Source organism: Anser brachyrhynchus (assembly GCF_964034855.1).
Source record: "Anser brachyrhynchus genome assembly, chromosome: 21".
NCBI classification, from domain to species: domain Eukaryota; kingdom Metazoa; phylum Chordata; class Aves; order Anseriformes; family Anatidae; genus Anser; species Anser brachyrhynchus.
Window position 1 is genome coordinate 4,608,659 of NC_137714.1, and position 25,260 is coordinate 4,633,918.

At 55.8% G+C, this 25,260-nt stretch overlaps 1 protein-coding gene across 8 annotated transcripts in view; it reads left to right on the top strand.

Annotated features, from left to right (window-relative positions):
- CASZ1 (castor zinc finger 1) overlaps window positions 1–25,260 on the top strand; it is a 183,324-nt gene that overhangs the window by 125,678 nt on the left and 32,386 nt on the right. For 7 of the 8 annotated variants that reach the window (XM_080563624.1, XM_080563626.1, XM_080563625.1 and 4 more), the window contains 5 exons: window positions 7,611–8,180; window positions 14,523–15,363; window positions 17,570–17,638; window positions 22,358–22,448; window positions 24,441–24,605. In XM_080563624.1, the coding sequence (XP_080419750.1) occupies window positions 7,611–8,180; window positions 14,523–15,363; window positions 17,570–17,638; window positions 22,358–22,448; window positions 24,441–24,605 (1,736 nt within the window). Of the gene's footprint in view, window positions 1–7,610; window positions 8,181–10,022; window positions 10,318–14,522; window positions 15,364–17,569; window positions 17,639–22,357; window positions 22,449–24,440; window positions 24,606–25,260 lie in introns of those variants that run through there. The other variant, XM_080563629.1, reaches the window with a different exon arrangement.

Consider the following 25,260-nt stretch of genomic DNA (forward strand, 5'->3'; position numbering starts at 1 on the left):
CCAGTTTTCCTCAAGCCTGCCCCAAAAACTCCTCCCCAGGCGGTGCCCAGAGGCTGGTACCAGCACTGGGATGTCACCAGTAAGTGAGGGAGAGCAGGGAAAGAAAACCCCTGGGGCTGAAGTGGATAGAAGGGAAACGCGAGCTGAGCTTAGCAGGGCGAGAGTGGTTTGCCAAAAGTCCTCCCCGAGCCTTCGCACATCACCAGCACGGGGTCCACCGCAGGAGCTCCCTGCGCCAGCCCCTGGGCTTTCTCCGTAGCTCCTTCTTGCTGGATCCCCCTCTTCCCCCTCGCTGCTTCCCTGCACCCCTTGCCCTTTTGGCAATCACAGGGGGCTCACGTCTCCCCTCTGAGTGGTCACAGTCATGGCCACGGAGAGGGGACGGCAGAGCCCGTGCTGGCGTGGAGCTGCCCTGACACCCGGCCTGGCATCGCAGGCGGTTCTCTGGGGGCTGCAGGCAGCCTGCTGGGGCCGAGCCCCCACTCATCCCTCGCCCCTCTGCTGCTTTCCCCTCGGCTTTCTTCACAACCTGTGGGGAGATTGATGGTGGGCCTGCGATGTTAGCGGTTCGGCTTGATTTATAGAGTTACTTAGGCTGAGTGAGGCCACTTAGGATAGTAAACCTTTTAACTGGACTAAAAAAAATTAATAATAAATAAATAAGGCAAGGAGGAGAAACTGGACCAGCAAAGCTGATCCTCTTGGCTCAGTGTTACCTAAAGGACTCCGAGGACAGAAAGCTCCCAGGGAGCGTCCTCGTTGCTGCTGAGGACAGGTTTTGTGGCACCAAGAGCAGGAAACTCTCGAAACGTTTCAGCATTGACAGATGCACTGCGGGCTTGGCTACAAGACACTTCTGAAAGCGCGTCCAGCCGTCCCGCAGCGGTGCTGTCCCCCCGCCACCGCGTGAATTGCAGCAGCACCGAGAGCTGGCAGCGAGGTGCTGGGCCCGCTGAGTTGGGCCAAAGCTCCGAAAGCTGCAGGGCTGCGGAGACCCGGCGGGACGGGGGCAGAAGGGGAAGGGACAGGCAGGGACAGGCAGGGACATGGCGCTGCTGTCGGTGCCCGGGGACGAGCGGCAGCACCGGCGCGGGCTCTCGGAGCTGGGGGCCGGTGAGATCAATGCGCATTCAGGCTGGGTTCTGCGATCTGCTGGGGAAGAGGTTGAGGCGCGCGTTCCTAAAGAGCTGCGAGCGAGGATTAGCCCCGTCTCTGCTCGCAGCTGAGCCGCTTTCCCCGCCAGCTGTGCCGAATGCCTGCGAAGAGCCGGGCGAGTGGCGGCAGAGCCAGAGGGCGGCGGGGAGCCGGCAGCCCCACCGAGCAGCCGTGGCGGGCATCCGTCCTGCCCGCTGCGGGCTCTGCTCCCCTGCGGGCTCGGGAGCGCTTGAGCCGCAGCCCCTTGCACCACTGCAGCAGCGCCGGGGCTGCGCTCGGGCCAGCTCGCTCCTAGTGTGAGGTCTGTGCTGCCTTCCTCTCCCTGGCCAGTGATATATGGCATAAATTAGGCCTCTGAAGGGGGATACTGCATCCTTAAGAAGAAATATGTCCTCATTTTTCTTAAACACCGTTTGCACTGAGTGAAATGTTTAGAAGGGACGCTGAGGGATAACTTTATTTCTTACTAGGGAGTTCAGAGCCGTTCAGTTAAACCCATAAAACACTGGGAGTAGGGAAGCTGACAGCCTGCCCGTGCATTAGAAAAGCCATTACTCATCTGGGGGAAATTCGCCCCATGCTGGAGCCTGGCGTTACCGGTGGGGTGGTCCAGGGGAGGATGCGGGATCATCTCCCGCGGCCATCTCGGGGGTCAGTGGGATGCTCGGGGGTGGAAGAGGCTCGGTTAGTAGCGGTGCGGGAGTAGAGAGCTGCCAGGCAGACCTCAAAGCACCGGGTAAGCGTTGCGGGGTTCAGCCAGGTGGGTCATCGCCCCCATTCCTCCTCCTCTGCATGGGAAACGAAGGCACAGAAGGCTGGGGAGACCTTCGGTGACACCGTGCCTGAAAACCAGGCTGGCAGCCAGGGCTCCTGGCTTTTAACCGCCTGCTTCAGCCTCTGAAATCGAATTCCCTTCCAGAGCAAGGAGCAAAAGCCAGGAGCCTGGACTGCAGGGTTCTCTTGCTGCAGGGTCCTCCTGCTGCAGGGCTTCCAGGAGTCCTGGAGCACCTTCACGGCTCCTGTGCTGAGCCCTTGCTTTCCCGTGGGATTTAGAAAATGGAAAGAAAAGGTATCGTAGGTGGCAGCAATGGCAATTCCTCCCGCGGCTGGTGTTGGGGCGCAGATGGGGCCGGGTGGGCTCCTCGCCGCTGCCCCCTGGTCACTCGGCCCTGTGGCAGGCACGGCATCAGCCACCGCGAGGGCGGTGACTTTCTGTTCGGTGCTTGATTTTGGAGGCCTGACACCAAAAGATTTAATATTTGTTTGAAATGAGAAACAGTTCTCAAATGAATTTGGAGAGCCTGGGAATTAATGTCAGCTCCCCCCCTCCACACACACACACACACACACACACGCTCCCCTCCCCGTCGGCTCAGCCCCCCCTTTCAATTTCTGAAGCCTGCTGATTTGAATATTTATAAATATCAGTAAATTATTTATTGTAGCAATCTGCTGTGCCATTTCACCAATCGCCGTTAACACTTTAGGGCTCGCTCTCGAGGCGGACGCGGCTGCAGGGAGCGGGCACGGGGGGTGGCAGCGTGCTGGGGCCAGGGCTCACGTGGGCTGACACCAGCACAGCTCCGGCACTGGGAGGGTTTGCATCCACGTGGGGCACCAGAAGAGCTGGGGAAGGACGGGGACCTCTGAACTGGGGACACTGGGAGGGGACGAGGCTGGAAAGCCAGGCTCGTGCTGGTGGGGATGTTGCCCATTGGGGTGTGCCACTGGCTGTTGTGCCCTTGCAGGCTTTGGGGACTTGTCTCTGGCTCGGGAGAGCTCCAGCAGTGCTGGAGCTGCCATCCTGCCCCTGCCCGAGGACCCTCTGCCCTTGATCACTGGTTTCTCTACTTCTCTTTGCCCCCCACCACAATTCTGGCTAAACGCTGCAGCTGAGCAGGTTGAGCCAAGGGGAGCAGGGCAGGCTTGCTGAGGGGAGCCGTGTCTGGCCTCCAGCCTTCTATGCCAGGCTCTGGAGTAGGAAATGGGGAGAAAAGGGGACTGATGCGTGGCTGGAGATGCCAGTGCTGCAGGCAGAAGGTTGGGCAGTGCTGAATGCATTCATACCGCACCGTGGCAGGCACAGGGCAGAGTCCCCAGCTTTTCCCCCCCAGTTGATGGCTGGGGTGTGCAGGGAGAGCCCTGACGGCTCGGGGGAGGCAGGGAGCACAGTTGGTAGGACTGCAGCGAGGACACCCTTACGGCTGTTGCACTTCTCCTCCCGTGGCTGCGTTCTCCTCCTGCTCCTGCCCAGAGCAGAGCCGGAGCCCGCCGGGTCCAGCTCCACACCCGGGGCTTTCCCCGGCTCCACGCCGCCGGTGCGCGGGTGGGCCCCGTGCGTGCAGGTCGTTAAAGAGCCTCTGCGAACTCCCCAAGGCCAGGCAGGAGAGACAGCATCCACTAACCCAAGGTCATTTCCTGAGCTAAAAGCAATAAAATGTTTTATTGATAAACCGGAGAGGGGAAAATACACACGCTGCATCCACTCCCACACGGCGTGGGCCAGGCCGGGGCTGCTGCTGCCTGTGCCCCGGCCCAGCCTGGGCTGGAGGGGAGGTGTTTGCCGCAGGGGCTGCACCTTCGGCTGCCTGCCCCGCTGGGATTTGGGGGCACAGGGCGTTATTTGTGGGACACGCGCCGGGCTCTGTCTGAGGGCCGTGCCTCCTGCCCCGCCTGGGGCTCTCCAGTCAGGCTCGTACCACAGCGGTTAAAAAAGAAAAGGCCCCGCGCAGCGCGTCGGCCCTCCTTCCCTCCCCCTCCCCGCCCCAAATAATGCCGTTAATAATTAATCGAATGAGAGCTTGCAGCTCCTGGAAAGCTGGTGCTGGGACCTCCCTCCTGAACGGAGCTGCTCAGCTGGGCTGAAAACTCTTCAATAAGAATATGAAAGCTCCATCTGTTCAACGCGCCCGGCCCTCTGAAGTGCCAGCGTGCCGGCCCTCCCCAGCCAGCGCCCCCATCCCATGGCGCGGGCCCTCGCCCCTCCTGCCCTGCCCCTCCTCAGCCCCCGGCCCGCCCAGGGGGGTCCCCAGCCCCCCCGGGCTCTGCCCACACCACCCAACCCTCTCCTCCACCCGTGCCAGCCTCTCGGTCCGCTGCCACGCGCCGGGGCCCTCTGTGCCCTCTGCGGGGGACACGGTTGTCCCCGAGCGCCAGGCCTTGTCCCCGAGGGACATTCACCAGCGTGGGGCAGCCGGTGCCTGCTGGCAGGGTGTGGGGCCGGCGGGGCACGCTGCCGGTGGCATTGTTTTCCGAGGAAGTGCTCAGTGTAAATAGAGCATGTGGGAGAGTTTGTCCCGGGCAGAGATGAAAAGTCCCCGTGACAGGCTCAGGTTATAAACGGCTTCCTCAGATTGATGCGAAATCAAAACATTTCTATTGGGAAGAAGAAAATGAAGGGGGATGTTTACTTAGCCGGGAATCTTTAAACAGTGCCGTGCAGACAGGGGGTGATGTGGGGGTGATGTGGGGTGGGGAGCGGGGCCGGGGCAGGGACCCCACGGCTCCAGGGTCCCTCTGCCTGGCAGCCCCGACCCCGGGCAGGCACAGGGTCCCCCTGCAGCACCCCTACCCCATGCCCACCACCTGGGCACAGATGCTCTAGTCCCTCCAGGGCCATCTCCGGCAGTTCCCTGCAAGCAGGGTTCCCCTTCTCCCTTTAGGTTTATCAGGCCAAAAGAGGGGAACAGAAATGCTGAGGTCATGAATGTCCCTCCTGCTCCAGAGACAAAGAAATAGGGGATGGAAAGATAAAGTGATGCGTCTGGGCTTGCCGAGAGCTGGTTGCAAAGTTGGCAGAAGAAGCTGGGAGTTGTGATTCCCTGCGGTCATACGTGCACAGGTGGGACGGAGATATACACGGGATGGAGTCCTGCTGCCCCAGAGCACGTCCTGTCCCGGGAAGGTCTCTGGGAGGGCTGCTTTTATAGGTTAGGGGGAAGGGGAGTTTTCTGAGCTTGCTTTAGTTTTAACATAGGCTTTAGGAAAAGATGCCCAAAACGTTAAAGAAGAGCATCGCCGTGCTCAAAGAAACCCCACCTGGGGAGGAGAAGGGAGAGGGGGCAGGAGAGGTGCGGAGGGAAGGGCAGGAGCCGGGTGCCGGAGGGGCGAGGCCGGGGTGCAGGAGCAGCGGGGCCAGGAATGGAAGACAAGTTGCAGGCTCCCTGTAGCTGCTGCGTACGCAGCAAGTGCAGCCTCGGGAACGTCTGTTCCCCTCTTCCTTTGAATAAATATTTATATATTCATTTGCCGTCTGGTGCACGCACTTGGCTGCTCACCTCCAGACCAGAATAATGGGACCTGCCGTCGCCGCGGGGCGGGGGGCAGCGGGTTGCTGCGTGCCTCCCTCCCCGTCACCCCAGCTGCGAGCGGGGCTGATCCTCACCGGCTGTCGTGGGAACAGGGATGGGGAAGCACCGGGCAGGAACGGGGCCAGCGGCTGCCCCGACCCCGGCCACCTGCACCCAGCGAGGCTCGCTGGCCCCTCGCCGAGCCCCCCAGCACGAGCCCTCGGGGTCCTGGCCGGGCTCCAGCTGGAGCTCGCAGCAGCCTCCGCAGAGTCCCAACGTGGTACCCGTGGCGCACGGGATCGGCCTGCGCTTTCTGCCCTAAATAGAGCGGGAATGTGATGGGAAGGGAAGGTGCCAACGTGCAGAGGCTTCGGCGGCGTTACGGGCGCCTGCCGGTGCCCATCTGTACGCGCGAGGGCTGCGTGCGGGGCGGGGGGATGTGTGAAAGGAGGCGCGTGGGGAGGTGTACGGGGGGGTGATTTGGGGAGAGGGGAGGCTTTAACCCGACCGTGTGTGGCTCCACGCTTGCTGCTGGTGCACGCACGTGGCTTGGGAGCAGCTCCCGTTCCTGGAGGGGCAGGGATGCCCTCGGGGGAGGCAGGTGCTTTCCCTGCCTGAAAGCACGAGGGCATGGGGGGCTCGGTGTCAGGGGGGGAACACCATTGGAATGGGCAGGAGCACATTTTGCCTCGCTTTTTATGGGGGGCTGATAGGTTTGTTGGGGGGTGGGGAGGTATTTTCCTTGCAGTCCTTGACAGGGAAGCGTGTCTGAAGCTGTCAGGAGTTTACGCTAAGCAGCCACTCTCTGGCTCTTGGACAGCAGGTCTAAAGTTTCAGTCTGTTTGTATTGGGCTGTCATGTTATGGGATTAGGGGCTGTCACGATGGCTTCTGGATGCATTGTAGGGGGTCTGATTAATCTCGGTGCACTCCTGTGGAGCTGCACCTCCGGGCTGTGACAGGGAGGTGCCGGCTGAGTGGCCATGAGGGACTCCCCGTCTCGGTCCCGTGGGACAGGTCCCTCTTCCAGCCGGACACGCTGTCCGAGAGCACAGCTTGGGGACACGTCCAGCGATGTGCCCAGTGGGATGTGTGTCCCCAGCACTTCAGGGGTGCTCTTCCTGAGCCCGGGGACACAGAGTGGGGTCTGTGGTGGCACCGGGCGGGGAGGGCCCGGCTGCAAGGCCCGGCTCTTGCCTTGGGGCCTTTAACCCCTCCCAGTCTGCGTGCCTCTTGCGGGGACCGTAAATAAAAAGAGAAATGAGACAGCGCAGCTACTTTAGAATCAGGGTTTTGCTTTTATTTGTGATTGAGCCTTGCTAATTGTTGGTGCAATAATTATGCAAGTGACTCCGTGATAGGGACCATTTAGTTCAAGATTCTCCGTGACCTTGAAGTTAAGACCTTACCTTCTTCCTTTCTCCCCCCACTTTCTCTTACCCCTCCTTTACTAGCTGTCACATATGAATAAACTACATTAAAATAACAAACCCACACTAATTAGCTGATTGTGCTGGGAAGTGCGAGAGCAGAATTTCCTGTGTGTGTGAGAGCAGAGGGAGCAAAGGGGCCTGATCAACTGATGCCAGCCCCGGGCGATTTTCTCCCACTTGGATGCCACACACCAGGCTGGGGCTGCAGCACGGGCACTTCCCAGCGCTCCCATCATCCCTACTGGTTCTCCCTGCTCAGTACTGGTTCTCTTCTCTGAGCCCATGAAGTGAGCTCCTCACCATCCCTAGGGTTAGACTGGGAGGCTGTTCCCTGCCCCAGGTGTTGGGGTGCAGTTGCTGCCTGGTGTCATTTGGGGGATGGAGACGGGGGCTTGAGGCAGGTGCTGTGGTTTGAAGGAGGCAGCACCATGTCCTCCAAGGCAGGCGTGATGGCTGGGCCGCACCACGCTCACCTGCCTGGGGTGTTGGGGGCCTTTTGGGCCCAGTTCAGTCCCAGCATAAATGCCTGCCTCTGCCTTGAGGCCGGCGGCCTCCGTTGGGACGGGCAGGTTGGGAGCTCGGCGCTTAGGAAGAGGTGGCAGTCCCACCCTTCACAGCACGGCCGCGGCCACGCGCGACGGCGCCGGGTTGGGAGCAGCCATTTGCTGCTTGGGTTCCGGATGTCCCGATCCCTCTAATGCCCTTCCTCGCTTCTTCCCCCTCTCTCTTTCCAGCTGAAAGAACTATATGCACTGACGCAACCTCAGGAAAACCCACAATGGCTGCCAAGCGCAAAGGCGGCCTGAAGCTAAATGCAATCTGTGCCAAGCTGAGCCGCCAGGTCGTCTTCGACCACGGGGGAGCCGAGCAGGCACGCGCGGACAAGGGGCCGCAGCGGGAGAGCAGCAACAAGGACCTGCCTCAGCCCGGGACCAAGGAGCCGGGGACTGAGTTTTCGGACGGACTCAGCCGCGTGCAGAAGATCGAGGAGGACAAGAGGAGGGAGGTGATCGAGAAGTGGGTGAACGGGGAGTACAACGAGGAGCCCTTGCTGGGGCGGGCCGAGGGCAAGGAGTGTAAGGGCGCCGAGAGCGCGGAGGTGCCCCCCGAAGGGGTTTACATGGTGCAGCCCAAGGGCTGCAGCGATGAGGAAGACAACGGGGACGAGGCGGACGCGCTGAGGGGCTCTCAGGATGGCACCTTCCTGGACGACAGGGACTCCGACGGGACGGCCTCCAAGGACGATGCCTACCGGGCCTCCAGCGGCGAGGCGGCCTCCAAGCTGGGGGCAGGAACGGCCTCAGGTAAGCCCCCTGCCACCCACCCCTGCGCGGGGCAGCTCCTCGGCTGCGTGTTCTGGGGAAGAGGCTGAACTGCTGGGTACCTGCTGGCTGGAGGAGAGGGGTGGAGGATCCCGAATCCCCCAGCAGATGCCTGCCTCCCTGCTGCGTGTTTCCTCTTGGGACCGTGCCCAGTTTGCTCAGTGCCCTTCCTCAGCGGGGTGTGCGCAGGGTGGACGTGTCTGGGTGACTCTTCCCAGACTGTAGATCCCGTGGTAGAGTAGGTCTCCTTCCCTAGACTCCTTCATGCAATTCACATGGGGATAACTGCGTTGTGTGTTGTTTCCTGGTCATATTTTTCTGCATGGAAAAAAAAAATGAAATTGTGCCCTCATGGCAAATCCCTGGTGGATTCTGCAACGTGTTCACACGCACCCTGGCTGTACGGTGTGGGCAGGGTGTGTAAACACACTCGTGCCCACTGGTTGCACCTTGCACAGCAGTGATTGACCCTGAGCCGAGAGCTGGCTGTGGGATCTGAGGGACGGAGGACACCAGAATTCATCCTGCATCTCGGCACGGTGCACGCTGCCGTGGGGCTGCTGCAGAGCCAGGAGCCATCCTCACCAGCATTCCCATTTCGTCCTGTCTTTATTGGACGGGGCCAGCGTTGCAGGATGTGACAGCCAGGGTGTGCCCGAGCAAACCCAGGGTGTCTGCACCCCCCTGTGCATGGACGCCGTGTCCTTAAATCCCTGGCAGTCAGGCAGTGCTGAGCCTCAGCTCTCACCCTGAGCTGCTCGGGGCTGTGCTACCATCAGCAAGTGTGGAGCAAGCTCCTATGTAGTGCTAACTTTCTTCTTCTCCTTCCTTCATCGTCCCCTGGTTTTACCCAAATTCCCCTTTCTTGGCATCAAATAGCAGCCTGTAACAGAGACGTCCAGCACGCAGCCCCGGCTCCAGCACCGCCCGCTCTGGGCTGGATGCTGACTCGCGCGCGGTTGCCGGTTTTCCCCCAGGCTGTGCGCGCATTTCTTATTTTCAAATAGCTCCTGCTTTTTTTTTTTTTTTCTGTGGCTCATTCAAAAGCTGAAATCAGCAAGAGCTACCGGGGAAAGCCCCAGCTGAGTTTCTTGCTCATTTTCTGATACCCAGGTCCCCCCAGATTGATTTTTGGGGGCCATATGAACGCTAAGCCTCGGTAAAAGCTTAGGGCAGATTGAATGCTTGCTATTCGGGCAGAGCAGCTCCCTCCCCCTGATTTGTCACTCAGCTGGGTTGGAGCCGTAATTGAAAGATCTCCCCCTAATCTGCTCCACCTGCGCACACCCCTCCCCTGATCCCAGCACTTTGTGAATCCATCAAACTTTCCTCCTTTTGTGTGTGCCCGTGTTTTCCTCCTCCTGTTAATAATGCAGCCGAAACTCATCTCCGTCTGTCCGTTCCCCTTCTGGAGAGGCACATTCTCTAGTCTTCACGAGTTCAGTGGCAGCGCACATAATTATGCATATAAGATATAAACAGAGCTGTTTAATTATCCTTCGCCACATCAGTGACAGAGTAATTAACAAACATTGCAAGATCAATGAGGAAAAGTGTGACCTTCAGTTTCCTTTGATAGGAAAGCCCTTGTCGTTCCCAGACACAAGGTGATTGTGCCTGGACTCAGTTTTCAGTTTGTTTTAATTCCCTTTAGCCCGCATTTGCAGCTTTTCTTTGCCACGAAAACTAAAAGGAGGGGAACCTAGGCTGTAAAAATATGTTGCCAACCTGTGGAAAATGAAAAAGAAGAGGTCTCTTGTCAGGTAGGAGTTCTCAGTAAAATGCTTTTCTAGGGCTGTATTGTCAGGGGATTACACAAAAATGTGTAAGCAGTCATGGGGGGCTGGAGGCTCGTTTACATTTAGGGCAGGTAGTGGCAGGTGCAGGGTCAGGTTTACCCCATTTAGGTTTTGCCTGGCAAAGGGACGTGCTGCTAGGTCTTGAGCATGTGTTTTGAGAAGCCTGGTGCTAACGTCGATGGTGACATTTCCCTGGAAAGCACAGAGCGAAGCCTCTCGTGTGTTGGAGGGGACAAAGTTCTCCTCTTCAGAAGCTGTGCACCAGAAAATGGACTCGAAGCTGTTCACCACCAAGTCCCTTTGGTGTGACTGGGTGCAAGGTAAATTACTGCCACGGGGTTTGGGACTGCCTGCACCCCAGAGGAGTTCTTTCCTGTGCCTTGGGGGGCGGTGGGAGGCTTCCGGGAGAGGAGCACAGCTCTGCCCACCCTCTCGGTGTGGCTTTGAGGGACTTGTGGCAGAACCCAGCTTTGAAGGCTCCGGGTGCCCGTTGCTCTCTGAGGACACAGAGCCGAGAGGGCTCAGCTGCATTTAAAGTTGGGCTTGTGCTGCTTTTGGTCAGCTTTTTTTGGGCAAAAAGCAGCAGCCATGCAGGAAACCAGATCCTGCATCTAGAGGGGCTTTCTTGGTCAGTTGGGGGGAGTGATCCTCGTCCTACTTGAAATAAGATGGGCTATAACCATGGAGAAGGTGCACATGTGGGGCCCCTGTTTCTTGTCCTGAGCCACCCATTGAAAACAAGGGACCGAGGAGTCAGTGCTGAGCCTTGCCTTATGTTCCTCCCTCCCGATCAGCTGGGAAAGCTGTTCAGGAGCTGCAAAGCTGGCGTCCATCAGGAGACGGGTGTCAGCCTCTGACCTGGACATGCAGATGCGTTTCCTCCTTCATTCACACACCTCTCCTGCTCCCTGACTGACCCGTGCTGCTGCACACACATTTATATATAGCATTCAGACTTCCCCGTGCAGGCTCTGACAGAGATCCCTTCCTACAACCCCTCGCTGCTGCACGCATACCCAGGAGATTTTCCTACACGATCCCATGCTCTTCTCTCTGCCCGTTACTCGCATACTGGGCTAAAGCAGTCACCGGGAGCTTCCCCCTGTGCAAGCTCGCAAAGTTTTCCTTTGTTTTCTTAGCCTGTTGGCTGCGTCCCTCAGAAGGGGAACGCTGGCCCTGCTCTCAGCAAGGAGGGCTTTCTCTCCAAAATTTCCTGGGGAGACTCCGCTTGGGAGAACACGCACGACGAGTGCCAGTTTCTCCAGCCCCCGAATTTCCACGTTTCCCCTCCCAAGCAGACTGCAGGACAGAGCCGGGATGCCCCATCCCCCAGGACCCAGACCTTGCTCTCCATTTGGGCTGTTTTGCTTTTCCTTCCATATATAGTGTGCTGCTGCAGGCTATTTTTAGCCCCCCCCTATTTTTTTTTTTTTTTTTTGCTAGCTCCGGATCCTTTGTGATACGATAGCTGCTCCGAGACACGGGGATCTCTGCTCTTTGGCAATGCCCACAAATGGAGAGCGGCAGCGAGGGGAGAGGGAGCCCTTTTGTTATCACACAGAAGGGGAGAGAAAAAATGCGACGCAGGGGGAGGGCTGCGCACTTGGCGCAGGGATTTTGTTTCCCAGCCGCTGTCCTTCTGCCTCACTTCTGCCTGCCGGGGGTCCGGGGGGAGCTGTCTGTCGGTGACAGTGAGGGGTTGGCTGGGTCTCAGCCTCTTCGTGGTGAGCCCTTCCCTAGGTGCCTCCACCAGGAGAGCCTCTAGCCCTCTGGCTAGCCACCCTGCAAGCAAATGCGGGTTGTTGTGGCTTTAGGGGATGTGCTGGTGGCCTCGTGCTGGGTGAGTGAGGGTGTGCTCGCTGGGCAGGGGGAACTGGCCAGGGCTCCCTCTCAAACGGGGTGAGGAACCACAGAGCTCCCTGCAGCACCACTCATCAGGGAGGGCGTTGCAGTCAGGGGGCTGCAGTCACCCAGAGCCAAACTGGAGCAACGGAGGGGCAGAAAGCAAGCTGGTTTGGGGGATGAGGGGTTAAATCGAGGGTACTGAAACCCGAACTTATGCATGGACCTTGGAAAGCTCAAAAAAAGACCTGAAAAATCATCTTCCTTCGTGGTTTTGGGTAGTGCATCTAGTTGTACTGTCTGAGGTCTAGCCACATGGGTACCAAAGATGCTTTCCAACACCAAATGTGCAGAAGAGAGAAATTTCGAAAGGAGCTGGTCTCCTACAGCATTCTGTTTTTCCCAGTATTAGAAGAAAATGCTAGGCTTCCTTGAATATCTTCTCTGGGTTTGTAAATCTGTGGGGCCTGAGCTGCGCTGGGATCTGCAGAACCGACTGGAGATGTGGGACTGGGGAGGGTCCCAGCTACGTGCTGGGGCTTGTGTGCTGCACATCAGGAGAAAGAAGGGAAAGGGCTGGCTGTTGCTCAAGGCAGCTGTTAAAGCCAGCAAAAATCACACCTGATAGTTGAATTTCCTTTCGGATCCCATCTATGGTAGGCGTTCTCCCCTTGCAGTTTGGCCCAGGCTGGCTAGGGTTTTCTGTGCAGGGCTTGGAAGTCAGGAATTGGGAAGGAGGCTGGGGGATTTGTACAGGTCCAGAAAGAGGAAGAGCAGAACAGAGGACACAGATTTAACATAAACGGAGTCTTTTTGTAACACTTGTTAGACCCATCAGGGATTTCTTGGGATTAATCACCTTTATTGCTCATAGGGTTACACTAAGATGGAGGTGGAGAGGAGAGGAGAGGTAGAAAAGAGAACAACCTGAAAGTAAGACTGAATGGTTTAATTTCATTAAATCAAATGTGTGTGTGAAGGGTAATTTCGATGGCTTTGGAAAAGTATTGACTCAGGAATGTGACTCTCATGGTTGTGCATGTTTCAGTGCCTGTTTCAGGCAGCCTCTTCCTCCGCATAGTCCCACAGACACAGGTTCATGCAAGCTGGTGGCTGCTGAGCTGTGGCTTTGCTCACTGACTGGGACTGGTGTGTGCAGAAGTGCTCGTGTAAATGCGTCCCAGGTTGTCAGATCCCAGCTCCTAGGGGTCCGTTCTCATGCTTTGGATCCACTGACCAGTTCTGTGGCTTGATGCTTTCCTTTTCAACCATGCTTCAAGTCAGCAGTGATTGGTTTTGAGCTCTGGACCCAGTGCCCAAACCTCCACCTGCTGCCGAGGCACCTGCTGGTGCTGGCCGTGGGAGCCTGCTTGCCCCGAGAGCTCGAGGGAGGGAGTGGAAAAGATGACGAGGGAGGTTTGAAGGACTCCTGCACACAGTAAATCTTTGCTCTTCAGGAGAGAGCAAGAGGGAGAGGAGGAGGAGGAGGAGGAGGAACGCTGTGTCAGACTGAAGCCTAAATGAGTCCAAGCTGCCACGTCAGGGCGATCTTTATTTCCTCCTTTCCACTGATATTGGGTGACCTCCAGATGTGTGTTCTTCCCCTCCTGGTGGCCTGGGAGGCTGCTGGGGGAGCAGGGGAGGGAGGAGGAGACCGGAGGCAGGCAGTGTTGGCTCAGCCTCCCTGTGCCCCCCGGCAGAGCAGCCTTTCCTGCCCCATGCTGCAGGAACAGGCTGTCCCTCCCTCTGGAGCCCACATCAGGGGCTCCTGTCCCCAGCCCAAATCCTGGTGGGGAGAAGGCTTGGATACATTTTGCACCTGCATGGACTTCTTTTCCCTTTCCTTCTCTTACTGGAAGCTGTTCCTGGCTGCTCAGGATGCTGCCAGCGCGTTTCCTTTGCCTTTGCTGAACTGCTGCCCCTCGGGACATGGCAAGGAGCTCCCCAGTCATTGGGACTGAGAAGGAAGGGAGCAAGCTGGCTGAAAAGAAACCTCACAGAATGGCCGGGGAGGGGAAGGACTGCAACGGCTGTGGGGAACGACCCTGTCTTTGTCTTGCCTTCCCTTCCCCACTCCTTCCCCGCTCCTCAGTGCTGCTCAGGCACGTAGCCTTCGCCGCTCTGCCCCTGCCTTAATCCATCACCACCTCTGCCACTTCCCTTCTGCACCCCTCCTGCTGCACCCCACACATCGCCGTGCCCCGTGTCACGCCGGCTGCCCGGCCCCACCGCTCACGGCCCCGCTCCGTGGGCACCCCTGCCCCTGTCCTCCGCCAGCTCCGTCCATGTGCACCCGCACACAAGGACAGAACCGCACAAACCCCGGCGTATCGGCGTTGGTCTCACTTCCAGTAAAATTACTTTTTCTTCATATTAGGCCAAGGCAAGAGTGCAGAGACATTTATGAAACTTTGTTTAATGTACTGAAAAGCCATCGGCTAGAACATTTAGGAAATTGATTTTCCTGGCATTGATGAACTCTTTTTATTTTACCCCAGTATTAATTACTTTTTTTTTTAAAACAAATTAATTTAAGAGTCGTAAAACCTAACAAGTGAGCCAAACGTCAGTAGATCATGTTCCCCTCTTCCCTTGCCCCCCCTCCCCGCTTCCAGTGCTGGTATAGGAGGAGAAGAAGAAAAATCAGCCCCTTGCGTGACTCTCTCCCTCTGGTTCTCTGTAGGGGAAGCTTCATCGCTGCGAGACTATGCCGCCACCACCATGAATGAGTTCCTGGGCATGTTCGGCTACGATGATCAGAACATGCGGGACGAGCTGGCCCGCAAGATCAGCTTCGACAAGCTGAACGCTGCTACCTCAGAGGCCACCGCCACCACGGCCTCTCTCTCCGGCGAGGACGCCATGAGCAAACGAGCCCGCTTCTCCAAGTACGAGGAGTACATCCGCAAGCTCAAGGCTGGAGAGCAGCTCTCTTGGCCCATGCACTTGGCCAAATCTGAGGAGCTGGGCTCCAAGCTGGGCAAGGAAGGTTCCTCAGTGCTGTCGCAGCCCATCCGGGTGCCAGGTCCAGATGCCTCCCTGCTGACGGAGACCAAAGCCACCATCCTGCCGCTGCCCTCTCCAAGCAGTTCCCAGATGCAAGGCCTGATGTCGCGGGCCTCCAAATACGACTTCTTCATTCAGAAGCTGAAGACGGGTGAGAGCATCAGGCCACAGAACGGCAACACGTACAAGAAGGCCTCCAAGTACGACCTAGAAAACGTCAAGTACTTGCACCTCTTCAAGCCTGGAGAAGGAAGCCCAGATATGGGAGGAGCCATCGCCTTCAAGACAGGCAAGGTGGGCCGCCCGTCCAAGTACGACGTGAGGAACATTCAGAAGCTTACTCCAGTAAAAGCTCCGACACCCAGCCTGGCCCCTGCTCCCCTCGCCAGCACCCCCAGCAGCACGCCCGTGGCCGGCCCAGAGCAGTCCGTCTCATTGCCATTCAACACTCCCGAGTACCTGAAGTCAACTTTCTCCAAGACAGACTCCATCACAACTGGAACCGTCTCTACAGTAAAGTAAGTGTCCTCCCACTGTTCTTAGCTTCGTATTAGTGAGGGTTCGTGCCTAAAGCCTGTGTGTGGATCAGGGCCAAATTACGGCTGGTGTGGTGATAAATGCTGCACTGTTAATGAGATGTTTCTGCTTGCTCTGTGTCTGTTCCTCTGTCAACCTTACATCTCCATTTGTCTCGTTTACACTGAGGCTGTGGCCTGCCTTCTGCAGTCACAGCCATGAATCCAGAGCCCACTAGCTCCTGGGGTTATATGCTGAAAGGACAGATAAGGGGACGTGGTGCTGTCAGCACTCTGAGGTCAAGATCGTAACTGCTTCCTTCCTTCTTCCTCCAGTGCCCCAGGCAGCCAGCCATGGCTGTAGGAGAACCTGATCCTTGCTGCCATCTAACTCGATGGCAAAACTCTGCTGGCTGTTGGCAAGATAGGGCCTTTTGTGCATCCCAGACCACTGAAGACATTTTAGTGCCTAATTCCCATTAATTTTCATAGGAGTTAGGCATATACATACTTTTGTGGGACCAGGCCTGTGTCTTCTCAATTTGCTTGTTCCTTACACAAATAGAGGTGATTCAATTACCCCTCAGACTGGGCAAACTCATTAGCCCAATTACCACTAATAACCTCCTACACATACATTGCTGGCAATCTCTGCAGTGATGCTGTGGACTGAATGGAGATAGCCAAAGGCCTTGCCAAACCTTGGCCTCCTTTGTAGCTTGGCTTCCAGAGGTGGGAGCTGCAGGAAAGCTGGTGATGTACCGAGGGGCACAGACACAACACCATGCTGCATTAATGCCGAGGGGCGGTGAGAGCACCGGGGCTGGTGGGGGTCCTGAAACCTGTGCTGCCTCCTGAAAAAGGGTCTAATTCTGCCTAATAGACCCTTCCGATCTTACAGTCCTCTGATTTATCCGAGTCAGGCTGCAAGCAGGGAGGGAGGCACTTGCCTGTTTTGTTCTGGTGGTTTGGATTTGCTTGTCCTTACTGTTGGGAGGACTTGGGCTGAATCCTCACGTGGCTGCTCTTGGCACTCAGGCAAGTGTGCATCGCCCCTCGCACATTTCCCACCCTCCCCGTGGAGCAGTCATCTCCCTGCCTCCTGCAGACAGGTGTGGGGGCTCCTTGGGTTGGGTTTGTGGCAGAGGGTAAAGGATTACTGCCGTTCGCATCTGGTCCCCGCTCAGGATGAACCTGGTACGTGCTCCAGATGGCAGGCAGCGACTGCTCTTACTAAAAACCACTGCTGTAAATATTCCTGTAGGCACAGTGCCTTGTTGTGATGGGTGACGTGGCCAGGGGCTCTGTGCCTGACGAGTCTCCAGGGTGCTCAGCTGCCGGCTGCGCTGCGGCCACCGTCGAGCTGTGCGCGGGGGCTGCGAGCCTCCGCTCGTCTGCCTCCGCGTTGCACTGGGATCCCAGTCTGATTTCCTTTCTCGTGCTCATTTCCTGCCGCCTGCGGATGGGGTTTGCAGCACCATGGTGATCCCTCCTCCCGTGCCACAGGACTGCCTTGGCTGGGGCATGGTGGTGGGGCTGGGGGGTGACCTGGGGGGCAGCCTGGCTGTCCCCGGTCCCCTCATCACACGTGGGAGCACAGGAGTGGCACTGATCCTTCTCCTTCAGGCTGCCTGCCAGACACAGGGTTTTGAGCTAAAGGAAGGCAGCTCGTTAACTGTGCTGGTGGAGGAAGTGCTACCTGCTGTCTGGGACCTGCCTTCCCCTCCAGACCCCCCTGGGCCCAAAAACCTGGCAGGAATTACCCCTCCCTCTCGCACATACACTCATATCCCAGCCATGGGTTGTAACTCTGCCATCTAATGCTACGAACATGCCCTGAGCTCATCTTACTCCATGCAAACCTTGGGCAAAGGTGTCCTTGTTAAAGCAGGCTGCAGAGTTGTCATGAGCAGGAGCAGAGGGAGAGGAGGATGCAACTTCTGTCTGCTTCCTAACGGTGCCTAGTCACCCAAGCTCATCTGGCATTTGGGTGCTGTTTGGTTGTTTTCAGTGATTAAAGTACGTAAATGCCTCATCTGTGCAAATACGGGCGGTATCGCAGGGTGCTCAGGGAGGTCTTGGTCTTCCCGTGGCCATCCCAGGTTCGCATGTGGGTAGCCAGTTACCTCAATGTGTGAGAGTGAAACCAGGAGCGCGGCTGTGCCCTGTCCCTCCGCTAACCAGCTCTGCCCTGTGTGTTTCTCACTAGGAACGGATTACCCACTGACAAACCAGCCGTCAGCGAAGATGTAAATATTTACCAGAAGTATATTGCCAGGTAGGCAAAACTCTGGACTTTCTTGGGGAGAGGGTTGGAAGGACGAGGGTGGAGCGGTGGGGGGAGACAGGAGGTCTTGTCCATCTGGGCCAAGTGTTTAAACCAGCCCTTGGCACTTCCATTTCCCTCTGGCATCTGTGCTCGCTCTGTTCCCCTGCCTGGGAGAGCAGTAGCTGTGAGAGGTGTACAGGCATGCCAAGAGCATGCTCGGCTCCCCAGAGCTGTTAGACGTTGTGACAAATAGTGGAAAAATGTTTCCCTGCAGAAGCCCGTGATGTAAATGGGAGCGCCGTCTCCTAGCTGTCAGGCTGTGCCCGTTGCTGTGCCAGCTCCTGCCTCTTCCCCCTGCCACGTCCAGTGCCCACGGGAGGCGAGCAGAGAACATCTCGCCCCTGAGAACCCAGGCTGGGAGGAATCCACGAGTGCACTGGGTTTAGGCAGGTCTCGGCATCAGTGGGGGATATTTATCCCAGAATATTTCGCGGCTCCTTTATTTGAGAAACCCTCCGTTAGCAAGGTGCGGGCTGGGGCACCTCAGCTCAGCTCTGGACAAGGAATGAGCGATGCTGAGAGGGAGCCCAGGCTGCAGCGGTGCACAGAGTAATGCCGCCAGGGACAGAGGAGGTTATTGCACAACCCCTGCCTCTTTTGTCGCTCATCAGCCCCTGCTCCTGGCCTGCTGGATCCTCCCCTGCCACGGGTCTAGCCATGCAAGCCCCTTGTTTACGGAAAGACACCGGTAGGGAAACAAGCAAACCCTTCTCTCTAGAGATAAAACTGAAGGGTTTGCTCCCGTCAGCACTCGGGCACTTCCTAGCAAGCGGGGAGGGGAGCGTGCAGTGTGCTTCCCCACCTTGCTGGCATCTGCAGAAGCTCCCTGGGGGCAGCCAGCTGCTGGGGAGCTGCAAGGGAGGATTCGGCACGTGGGCAGGGGAAGCAGGAACGGACCCAAAGGCGATGCCCCTGCAGCCCTTTTGCCCAAACCCGTGATGCAGGAGAAGGGGGCAGAAGCCCACATGGGAAGAGAGGACGTTTGCACACACATCGGCACCTCGCCGCCTCCTGGGAGGGTCTGGGAACGAGAGCAGGGCTCTGAGCCCAGCTCAGCGTGGGGCAGGAGCAGCAGCGCCCTTTTATTGCTGAGACGGAGCTCGGTTTTGCTCAGAGGTTGCAGGGGGAGAGGCGATGCCACTCTCTCTGTCCCCAGTTCCCCTCTGAAGCAGAGCCCTGTGTAAACGCGACCACATCCACGCCTCGGAGCGCTCTGCAAGCCCCTTCCCCGGGGTCAGGCAGGTAACCGAGGGAGGCTTCTGAGATAGCTCAGGGACACCACATCCTGCTCAGAAAGCTCCGCAAGCCGCCCGTTGGCAGCACAGCCACTTCCCTTCAATTTACACACAATTTTAAAAACAGTTTAAAGCCTTAAAATCAAGGGGGTGGGGGGGGAGAGAGACACGACACTGTATGTCTGCACTGCATAATTAGCTTAATGAGTTTGCCAAAGCCACTGCCAAAAGCTGCCCAGGGATAATCCATTCTCTCACACAACAAAACAAAACCTCTTACTTAGCTAGTTTGGGTTGGGTTGTTTTTTTGTGTTTTTTTTTTCCTCTATATTTATAATTAAAAAAAAAAAGACCACAGAAAAAATTATTATTATTATTATTAGTGCCTCAGCAGATGGTGCTTCTGGCAGCACTTGCTTAAATATTTATTTCTGTGTGGGTTTCCTCCCCCCCTTGTAATTGGGGTGGGTTTTTTTCTTCCTTCTTTCACATCATCGTTACAGGGTAATGAGTCTGTAAACACTCACTAAGCATGCTGACTTCTTTATTTATTATTTTTATTATTATTTATTTATCTTGGTTTTTCGTTCCAACTCTTGCCAGATCGAGACTAGTTCTTTCTGGCAAAAAAAAAAAAAAAAGTGAAGAGATTAAAGTAAGGGAAGGGGGAGGGAGTTGCACTTGTGAAAAAGAATCTCTGTGCCTGCGCGCACAACTTAGGAGTCTGGATTTGCATAGCGGTGTGCTGAAATGGGCTGCGAGTTTGCAATCAGCTGTGTGTGCGCTTGTGCCTGCTCGTGTGCATGGAAATTGCGGGTACGTTCATGTAAACGAATCGGGGTGTCGATGTACCTCAGAGCACGGGCATGGAAACGGGCGCGTGTGTGTGCGTGTAAGCGAGTGTGTGCTGTGTGAGCTTTCCTGTTAGGGAAAAGCTAAACAGATGCTGTGCTTTAAAAATTAATAGCTTTGAACTGTTTCAAGTGTCAGAAGAAACAGAGGATAAATATAACCCTTTAGGAGCCTAGCCCTGCAGACTGGAGGAGCAGACTCGCCCCGTGGTGCTGTGCGTGCCGCTTCCCTCCTTCCCCAGGCGCTGAGCGTGGTCGAGCGCCCGCCGCTCCCTTCCTGCGCTGGGCGCCCCACAAACACAGCCGCAACCACTCCCACCCATGCACACACACTCACACACACACACACACACCCCTGCCGGGGCACGTGGCGGGCCGGGTAAGACTTTGAAGGGCCGGGGAGCTCGCTTAGCTGATGCCTTTGGAGCTGAGCCTGTGAGCGGCTCCTGTTAGGATGCTCCAAGTAACTCATCCCATCCAGGCAGATTGCTTTGGTGCCTGGCCCTTCTTCTGCTGCAGCTGGCATCTCTGCTGCGTTCACATCCTCGCTTGGGATGCCCTTTTGGACAGCTCTGCCGGAGAGCTGCCTTTGCCAGCTCTCTCTCTTCCCCTCCTCCCTGCCTGGCCAGCACTCCCCACTCCTCCAGCCCTTTGCTCTCTCCTCCCCATCTCATCCCTGCAGCAGGGAGGAAGCTTTCCGCTGAGCCGTTCCTCGGCCTTTCCACGCTGCTGACACACAGCCCCGGAGCAGCAGGACCGGCTGCTTGGGTGCTGCTTCGTGTCCCGGTGACTCAAGCTGCTGCCCGTGCCCCGTGCGAGCCTCGCCGCTGCCCCGCCGCCGGCCGGGCTCGTTGCCTCCGCTCCCAGCTCCACACCTCTGTTTGCGCAGCCAGCGTTGCTGTTTGCCTTGTGGTTTGTTTCTTCTCCGCTGCCGGGGTTTGTTCCAGTTTCTCAGTCACCTGTTCTGGCGTGATCCCGATTTCCTGCAGTATTTCTTCTCCTTCCCCAGGGAAAGGCAAGTCTGCTCCTGGCATCTGTCCCCGTCTCCCTTTGTGAATGCTGAGGCGAAGAAGTCATTTAATTTTTTAGCATTGTCTATCTTTTCTGTCAATTAAGTCCCCTTTCCATCTCCAGGAGGCCCTGCTGTCTCCACAGTTGACCTCCTCTTCCTCACTGCACTTCGGGATGTATATTTAGTGCTGCTTTTCATCCCGGCTCCCTTTCCTGCCCTGCAGCTTAGTGCTACCCCTCCTTACAATGCTCCGCAATCTTCCCTGCTCCTGCCCCCTCCGCCCATTGCCCCAGAACACCTTCACCCCCCTTTTTTTCCTTTTTTTCCCTCTCTCCTTCCTTATTTCTTTCCGATGCCCTTTATCATGTGCGCTCCCGGTGCGTTTAGCACAAAGTGACGTGAGGAACCTTTGAGCAGATGGCACTTTATCTCTGAATGTTTCCCCTCTGAGTCCCCTTCCCTCCGCTGCTTTTCCCTTTCAAGCTCTCCAGCTCCTCCAGGTTCCTCTGGAACACACACCAGAGATTACTGCACGGATCAGCCTGGCGCCGCACCACCCTTCCCACCAGTTACTGATCTGTCAGTCCAAGTGTCCGTTTGTCTGCAGATACCGTACAGCCTTTCTGCCTTTTTTTCCCACCCCGTATGCCAGGACTTCCCAGATTTGTTACCTGGAAGGCTGGGTGGCGGCGAACGGAGTGGGTGTGCGTTGCCGGCTGCTGCTGCTTGTGCCCTGCTCTTAATTGCACGTAACGCAGGCTGGAAGCCCTGTGGTTCTGCCCTGCAGTATCTTGTCGTGAGCAAACGCTGCATCCACATGGAAAATAATGATTAGCGGGACTGGTCAGCGCTGTTGTGCACGGGGAAGGACGCGCACACAGGTCTGCCTGCAGCGTTCGTTCTGATCCATCTTCCTGTCCTTCCATTACTCTCTCCATCTTACTGGAAGAGCTCCTACATAATCTTGCCACGATTTTCCACTGCCTTTGTGGCTTACCCTCTGCTGCTTTGCAGCCTTCTCAGTAGCGTGACACCATATTGCAACTAGAAAAAAAAACACATCAAGGCATAACTTGTACAAACAAACGAATGCCTGAGCTTTTCTGAGGTCCTGCTGGATGTGCACATGCCTAGGGTCCGTATTTGACCAGTGTTAATTTGTCTCCTCGTGGTGTGGGAAGTTTCTGAAACTCACTGCTGAGGCATCCAAACTAGAACTGTGTGGTATTTAGTTCAGGGAACCAACCGCACTTTCTTACTCTTCCCCAGGTAAGCGGCTTCTAAATAATGGAGGTGAATTTCAAAGTAAAGCACATGCAGCTCGGGGAAGTAAAAGCCCAGAAGGATCTTGCTCAGGAAACACCTTTTTAAGCAGTGACAAATAACAAAGGGAAGGTGGGAGGGATCACCATCCTCGGAGGTGGTAAAGTCGATGGGGTTTGATGACCTAAATATGTGGGATGAAGGAGTGGGACCTGCTTCATCTGTGCCGTGCTTACAGACACTGCTGTCAGGACACCGTTTCATTCTCTCTTCCTTTCTCCCTTCTGTGCTCTTCTCGTGCTCGCAGGTTCTCTGGCAGCCAGCACTGTGGACACATACACTGTGCATACCAGTACCGAGAACATTACCACTGCCTTGACCCAGAGTGCAACTACCAGGTAAGGGAACGGGAAGAGGGATCAGCACAGCTCCCCAAGTCCTGCCTCGGGAAGATTCGTGTCTTCCCGTGCTTCGTCCCACACGCACACATGCCTCATCGCTCTTTGTCTCTGAAAAGAGGGCAAGATATATTTTGAATTTGCTAGAATATAGATCAGCTCAAGTCAGTGGGAGCTACTCCAGATTTACATCAGCGAAACCAGGAGAATAAATTCTGCCTTGTTACAAATAGTGCCTGAAACCAGGGCATGCTGTTCTGGTAGTCTGCCTCTTCCCCTCCTGCTGCCCAAGCGAGGCTGTAGCAGCAGTAGCTGCAACAAAACACCCAATAAGACCAGCAGCAGGCCGGGATCTGTGGGGAGAGCGTGGGGGCAGGAGCATGTGCGATGCCGTAATTGCTGGGAGAAGTGCCAGGGCAGCGACGTCAAGGCAGCCGAGTCACGTGCCGTGTGTGTTTACCCTCTTCCCAGGTCTGTGAGCTCGCCTCTGCCACTTCTGTGGTCAGGCTGCGTGTGTGTAAGGGGGAATCCCAGAGTTCGCCTCTACCGTGCAGCAGACACAAGTCCTGCCCTACCCCAGGAGACCTTTTGGTCTCAAAGGAATGAGTCTGACCACAGCGCGGGAAGTTGATCTGGCTCTGCCGAGCTCGACTGTGGGTTTCTATTGATCCAAGGAGGGTTTTTCTCTGGGATGCGTGTAGTGTCCTGCCAGCCCAGCGTTCGGTAACCGAGATGAGTCTGTCCCAATTGCGGCACGGATAGCTGTGCACCACGAAGAGAGAAACACAAAGAATGGAAAGAGAAAAAAACTATTATTATGATTGGCCTCATGATTATTTTCTAAGGAGTCTGGAAGCTGCTTGCAAAGGAGCTGTCTGGTCTCGCAGGGAATAAGGATTTAGGCTGCTTTTTAAAATGCAAATTATTTTATGGCTGAGATATATTTTATAATAAGTAACGCTCTGTAATAAGTGGGCACAAATTAACGATGATTGGCAATAGCAATCCTGTACGTACGCCCTGGGAAATCATACTTCCAGCCTCCGAGGGATTCCCGGTGAAATCTATATCCATCTATTCCCATGCCAATACCAACGAGATTGATCAGGATTGATATTATAGGAGGAAAGAGTGGAAGCGATAATCATTTGTTTCCTGTGAGGGAGACTAGAAAAGTTGTTAAACATTAGAATACAGGCCTTTTCAATTACTCCTCAAAATAAATGGATATTGATTTCTTTTAAAAAATCAGATTTACTTTCCCACCTTCTCTGTTAAATATTGATGTCTGTGGGAAGTAGAAATAAAAAGCTTCATTTTAAAGGCACTTAGCCTGCTCCGAGAGTGGGGTACCCCTTCATTACTTCAAGCAGGTAGACGGCGAAAGGGATCTTCTGGTCATCCAGATTTAGCTCTGAGCTCTGCTACCAGCTTTTCCTGTGACTGGAAGGAAGTTCTGTGCCCCTGTTCCCTAATACAGCCATCCCACCTTGCAGGGGTGGCAGACGATTGATAACGGGAAGATGCTGTAAAAGAGCAGAGTGTTTTTCCCAGTGTTTTCTAGTCTGACATGAATGTGGCAGCCAGTGCCTTGCTAACCACTACAGAGAGGGATTTGGAAGCTGGGATTACTCTCTTGCAGGCTGTTTAGTTCACTGGCTTGCTTTCTAACTATAGCAGTTCTTGAGATAGTAGCAGCTAAAATTATGTTAGAAGAATTGCAGTCTTAAAGCTGCAGGGAGCATATTCTGGACATCACCCCAGTGTCATGTTTACTTAAAAGTTTTCATGTGCATACACTTTCCCTTTACCAAGAAAATACACGCACACGGTTTGTCTTTAATCTGACTCTCTTGGGGTGGCCGCTGCTGAGCTTTAGACTCCCGGTACCATAAGTTTATTAACAACAACAACAAAAAAACCCTGCCCCCAGGATTACTCACCCACTCCCATCACGTGTGTCTCACTCTGTCTGTCTCTCTATCTCTCCAGAGATTCACTAGTAAACAGGATGTGATTCGGCATTACAACATGCACAAGAAACGTGATAATTCCCTCCAGCACGGCTTCATGCGCTTCAGCCCCTTGGATGACTGCAGCGTGTACTACCATGGCTGCCACCTGAACGGGAAAAGCACACACTACCACTGCATGCAGGTAATGGCTGCGCCGGGGACTCCGTGGTAGCAGACAAAGTGAACAGAGAGCTGTTGTGCGAGCTGAGTCCTTTCTGGGTGGACTGAAAGGAGCCTCGCGTCCAGGCAGCCCAACCCTTCCTTGCTAGAGAGCAAAGGGGCGATGAAAATTGCTCTGAGCCTGTCCTGCTCGCCTCCGATTCAGGCTCCTCTCCGGAGAGGCTGTTCCCTCGCTGCACTTGTCCACTTCTACTTGGTTGTAGAAGCCTTGTGCATGCAGTGAGGCAAAGGGCTCGAGGTTTTCTTGCAGTCTTGGGCATCACTTGTTCAGGCAAGTCCCTTCTCTGAGATTTGGGGCCTCTCTGCAGCAGCACTTTGCTGCCTCCACCAAATCTGGTCTGGCACTCCCTTAAAATCAGACTTTTCTGTGAAACATCTGCCCTTTAACATTGGGTTCATTTCCTCCATAATCAGTTTCTAAAGTAATTAAATTTTAATGTCACCTATCTAGGCTTGACACCCCTGGTTCTCCATCTCCTCTGCCAGTGGTACTGGAGTTTACTTTTCTGTAGTGTCAGCTGTGAGCTTTGATTCACAGCTGTGAGCCAGGCTCCAACAGCAGCGTGCCCGGAGCCGGGGCTGCTGCCTGGATGTAACTGTGACCCCTTTGCTGTTTT